The sequence below is a fragment of the Entamoeba invadens genome (genome assembly GCF_000330505.1).
Source record: "Entamoeba invadens IP1 unplaced genomic scaffold scaff_1105074724350, whole genome shotgun sequence".
Taxonomy (NCBI): Eukaryota; Evosea; order Mastigamoebida; family Endamoebidae; genus Entamoeba; species Entamoeba invadens.
In genome coordinates, this window is record NW_004191713.1 from 4,756 (window position 1) to 10,591 (window position 5,836).

The 5,836-nt window shown below is 30.9% G+C and overlaps 3 protein-coding genes across 3 annotated transcripts; all 3 read right to left on the reverse strand.

Moving 5' to 3' along the window:
* Positions 1-82: 82 nt before the first annotated feature.
* On the reverse strand, positions 83-3,259 carry EIN_471250 (protein kinase domain containing protein; the record flags this gene model as incomplete). Its single annotated transcript, XM_004183450.1, has 1 exon — positions 83-3,259. A coding segment is annotated over one exon (3,177 nt), but the record flags the coding sequence as incomplete, so codon positions are not given.
* Positions 3,260-4,239: 980 nt separating this feature from the next.
* EIN_471260 (hypothetical protein) lies at positions 4,240-5,520 on the reverse strand (the record flags this gene model as incomplete). Its single annotated transcript, XM_004183451.1, has 1 exon — positions 4,240-5,520. One exon carries the CDS (start codon positions 5,518-5,520, stop codon positions 4,240-4,242), a length of 1,281 nt encoding a protein of 426 aa, XP_004183499.1.
* Positions 5,521-5,701: 181 nt separating this feature from the next.
* Positions 5,702-5,803, reverse strand: EIN_471270 (Hypothetical protein; the record flags this gene model as incomplete). Its single annotated transcript, XM_004183452.1, has 1 exon — positions 5,702-5,803. A coding segment is annotated over one exon (102 nt), but the record flags the coding sequence as incomplete, so codon positions are not given.
* Between the last annotated feature and the right edge of the window lie 33 nt (positions 5,804-5,836).

The window sequence follows — 5,836 nt, forward strand, 5'->3', positions numbered from 1 at the left end:
TGTTGTCATTTTGAGTTGCTGTAATTTTAATTTCTTTTAAATTGGGGTTTCTTTTTGTGAATGAGTTTGTAACTAACACAACACTCTCATCCATTCTAGTTGTGCATTTCAAAGTCAGTAATATCTCAAACTCACACGCCTCGCCACTTGGCAACATTACTATCTTCGGATTTGACTCAAATACATATTTCTCAATTGTTGCACCTTTTGTTGTGATTTGGATTTTCATATTGTGTTTTGATGTGTTGCCAACACACAGAAGTTCTCGTTGTTGTGCGTTGACATCAACGTCCTGACCAAATGATATTTCTGTTTTATTGACTACAACATCATCATCAAGCGATACAAATGTGATGTTGGAGCGACTCATTTTGAAAAGTGTTGCTGTCATTTCAATCTTCTTTTGTCGGATTTTCTTCTCAATAAAATACACAACAAATACAATTGATGTTATCACAACTGCCATCACAATAATTGCAAACAACACTACTATGAGAAGTACCCACCAGACCGCCTTCTTGTCACAAAGTGTGCCATTTCCATTTGTCGAGTGCCAGAATGTGCATCTGGAGCATTTTGAGTTTGAGACAGCAACACAATTTGATACAAATGAAATGTCATAGCAAAGTCCATTTTCATATAATACCATATTTTCAAAACATGATGTGCATTTTTCGGGTTGTGTGCATATTGTGCAGTTGTCATGACACCTTTCACACTCATTGTAATTAACTTTGTAATACCCATCTATACACTTGTCGCACCCATATTGTGTGACTTTAACAGCACACCCAACAACACTGTTCTGTGGCAAACAATTTCCACTCAACGTCTTGTAATTTGTCGAATTACAAGTCAAACATTTATCTTTTGTGTTGCATGTTGAACAATTCAATAGACACTCAAAGCAATTCAGACCAACTCTGTAATACCCGTCTTTGCATTGATAACACCCATTTGTAATTGTTGATATTTTGTTGCATTTACTCAACAAGTCTGTGCTTGGCAAACACGAGTAATTCTCTCCTTGATAAAATCCAGACTTGCACGAAAGACACTTCGTGTCACTCTCTACACAACTGGTGCAATTCTCTGAACATAAATTACATTCTGTATTTGACAGGTAATACCCAATTGCACATGAAATGCACCCATTTTTGTTAAATGAGATACAATTTGTTGAATTATTATTATGTGATGTTTCAGCACAACTTTTGTTATTATTAAGAATAGAGGTATTTTCACATTCAACACATTTATTGTTCACGATGAACACACAACTGTTTATATCTGTTTGGCAGAGTCCGTTTTGGTCTATCGTTGTTGTATTTGTACACATTATTGCTATGCAAAGTCCGTAATCATTTTGTTTGTAATTTGGTTGACACGAGACAACATGTGTTTTATCACATAAATGAGAGTGTTCGTATTTCAATGAACAACTGTTACAACTTTCATTTTCAATGTAAAAAGTGCCATTACACCAAATAGTCGAAACTCCAACAGTCAACCCGTTGTGTTGTATTTCACATATTCCAACAGAGTTGATTACAAATCCCATGTTACACAAAATACATTTTTCTGATTCACAGAGCTGACAATTTATGTCAACACACTTCTCACAATTTGCTTCTGTGTTTCCTGCACTACAATGTAAACACAGATATTCATTGGATAGAACACACTTATTTTCTTTATAACAATTGTTGTTGTTCCGAATATAATTGTTTCGGCATTTGTAACACTCTGTGGTTGTTCCAATTGAACAGTTATCTGAAGATATACATTCGTGATCATCATCCAAAACATAATTGTTTACACACATCGTACAAATGCCATTCAAATTCCAAATTTGACATTTCTCATCAATAGGAAGACATTCCCCTTCAAGGAGTTGATAATTTTCACCACACAACAAACAAATTGTTTTATCTTTTGTTAATTCAATGAGAATACATCCTTTGTGTATTTTATTATTTGATGGATTATCCATCACTGTGTAACTTGTACCATATAGACCAAATTGAATTTTGTTTATTTGATACAAAGAAGTGTTTTGCAAAATCACAACACTTGTTTTTTCATACAAATTCAGAACTTCAATAGTACTTGGACATTCTATTTGGAAGTATCGAATTTCTTTAACGAGAGAGATGCTGTAGTTAAAGTTTCCTATGCACTCCAATGTACTGGAAGACGTGTGATATTGTAACGATGCATCAGTAATATATTTATCTTCATACACCCCATTTGTCAACACTCCAAATGAAAATGAAAAGATTGTATTGTCAAAGTGCGCAGAAATATCGAGTTTGGTGTCATTATTAATTGTCAATTGTTTCACTCTTTTAAGATTTGTTACTTTAATATCTCGATTAACAAGCAATTCCGTATTTGAAATATCAAAATTGTACATATTATACAAATCAAACATTTCTGAAAACTTTAACTTGCAGTTAACAGTGGAGTCTGAATTACAAGGACAGTGTGGATAGTCAAAAGCACCTTCCATTGTTGTTGGGCTGTCATTGGTGTACATTTCTTTTTTCAAAGTGCAGATGACATTTGTGTCAAGTTGTGTCCCATTTGGACAGAATCGAATCAACTTTTTATTTGATATCAAATACCCCTTCCCATCTGTGAAGTTGTATGAATACTCAAACATCGCAGAAGAAATATGATCAGGTCTTGTACCAATATCCAGATTGCTTTGATTGTTGAGGGAAAACACATCAAAACACTTTGCACCACTTATTGGATTTAATATTTGGAAATCTAGTCTTCCATTATAGTGTCTGTGGAGGTGAATATAAGTCGAGTTCCACGATATAATTCTTGGCTTGTTCAGTTCCGGATTTGTAAGATTGAGATTTCCCGCTTCAGAAAATAAACCAAATATTGGTTTATTGTTAATAACATTGATGACAGCACCACTCTCTATATTTAGAGTTTTGTTGAAGTGTAAAGGACTTGAAATGGCTAAACTGACGTTTTCAAAGAGTGTTGTTGTATTAATATTTTGCCAATTATAAAAGCCAATATTTGTAAATTCCATGTTTTGAAGAATATAAACATCTTCAAAAGTGTTAAAGTAATTATCAAAATTAAAATTATTGTTAAAACAGTACGAATATGTGTTGGGAAATAATAAACATTTTACAGGGTTGAATCCATTATTAATGCTGGAGTTGATTTGTGTGCAGTCGCATTGATATCCACCAGTCAAAACAACAACAAGAAATCCAATAAACAACGTCATTATATGGTTTTATATTATAATATTAAGTTCAAAATATAATATTTAAACCAAATTTTATTTTTTTTTCGCTTTTCCATTGTTTTTATTGTTTGTAATTAAATAAATTTACACAAAAATAAAATTAAATTTTAAAGATTAAAATAATAAAACTTTTCAATCAATAATATTTTTTTTCTAAATTCCCATAGTTTAAACAAATTTAAAGCCGTTTTCCCCACTTGATAACTTTGAAAAAATGACTATAAAGTATTTTCATGTTTTTCGTGATGAATGTAATTAATGTTTTTTTAAATAAACGACATTTATTTTTTACTATAAATTATAATAATTTTATTACGATTAATAATACAAATAAAGTTTTTGTTTTTTATATTTTAATTAATGTGTGTTAAAAACAAGACCCAATATTATATGAACTTACAATTTAATTTAATTTTTTTTATTATTCTAGATAATTTAAAAACAAGCAAATGGGGTGAAATAAAATAATTTTAAATTTTCAAACAACTTAAAATTTAAATGCTCAAAACTAAATAACTGGTGTTGTATTATTGAATTGCAAAAACAACAATTTGTGATATAAAAAGTTGTTGCTTAAGATTTGTTTACTATTCCTTTTAACAATTTAATAAAAGGTTTATGGTTATTAATTGGTGATAATGAGAATAACATATAACAGTTACCTGTATTTAATACAGATGTTTTCTTTAAAATATTTTTATATTATTGTCAATTAAAATAAAGCAGAATTAAAATTGACAAAAATAATGATTATATAGTTGTAAAACGATCAATAACAAACACCATTTAAAACATCCTGACTTTCAAAAATAAAATACAAAAAGGCTTGTAACATTGATTTGATTTTGATGGATTTTATATGAAATCCATGTTTGAAAATAATACAACGATAATTTAATTGTGGATGTTCTAAGATTCAATTTTTAAAATTAAAAAATATTAAATAATCGATTGATTTTTTAAACTCTTTTTGATCCAATTTTTGTGAATATATCGTCAAATTGCTCAATGATTGTATCAAGCATATTTTGCGGCATCGGTTCTGAACGTTTCCAATAGACATTTAAAATGGACTCTTCTTTATATCCGTAAATGATTGTAGTTAAAAGTTTCTTTGACTCACTAACACAACACACTCGCGGTCTTTTAACATATCTATAACACCCAATATTTGACACCCCGACATATGGCATATCAGTCGAAAAATCTAATTGGGTTGTATTATCATTTCCATTATCTGCATTGACTCGGCTTCCTAAATAGGTAACAAAAATGGCACTTTCATTACTTTGTCGTGTTTCTCTAATTGAATTGTTACACTCAGTTATTTCTTCAATAAAATCATCTTTGGATGTTAAAATTGGAAAGAGAGCAGCGCTTCCACAAAAAAGTTCTCTTTGTTTCATTTCTTCTGAAACATATAAACTTGTTCGGGAATCTACAGGAATGTGTCCAACTAAAGGAACTTCGTTTTTAACATTGAAATGTTTTCTCATTCCCCTTTGATAAGCACACATCATTATTGCCTGCACTCCCACCTTGTGCACTTTACAAAATGCACTTATCTCTGCGTATGAATATTGAAGATAATCAGAAACATCAGAAAAAACAATGTTTTCTTCCGGTGGATTAATTCGTGGGGATTTAGGAAGAGCAAGAACCAAAGGGAATATTGTCGTTGCTTCACTCTTTGTTAATTTGGGGAACAAATTTTGTTGGCCAAAATCTGCTTGTTTGGAGTTAATTGGAAGAGGTATGTTTCCGTCTAATAAATGTGCAACAATCCGATAAAGCCCTTCAATTGTTCTACCATCAGAAAGACTGTGGGAACAACATATATGAAGACGAATCACAGAATTGAATGATGAGACAAAAACCATTGGAAGGGGCATCCCACTCTTCCATTCTTTGAATAATTCGAGAGGTGCTTTCACCGTCACAACTTTTTGGTTGCACGAGTAATCGCCGAGTAAATCAAATGGAACGGTTTTGATAAGTGGGGGAAGTGTTGATTTGACAAAACATGGTTTGCCTTTCAATGTGCAAACAGAGAGTCTGGTAATATCAAATTCATTGAAAAGAGGAGGAAGTTTCTTTTTTAAATATTCTTCTACATTTGGTATTTCTGAAGTTAGTTCAAACTCACCACGAAGTATCACAATAAAAGTGTACATCATCTTTTCATACCCATCGAGATATCTTATGTACTCAAAGTTTGGAGTCAATTCGGAAGGTTCCATTGTTGTTAATAATTATTTAGTCCAGCTTTAAATTTTAAATTGAATTATTTGCAAACCTCATCAAACAACTTAAACCATTAAAAATAATAATAGTTGACTTAATGAACCTTCGAAAATAAATTTATTTCGTTGAATATTTATTTTTGAAAAAACCTTATTTAAATTTGACACAATATACAAATCAGTTATAAACCCCAACAGTTTTCAATTTATGGGTCAAAATCACAAAAAAAAATTTTAAATTCGAAAAAATACAGATTATGATTGTAAGCCAACTCCAACGAACTTGTTCAACACACTTGTTCGTCTATGTCAC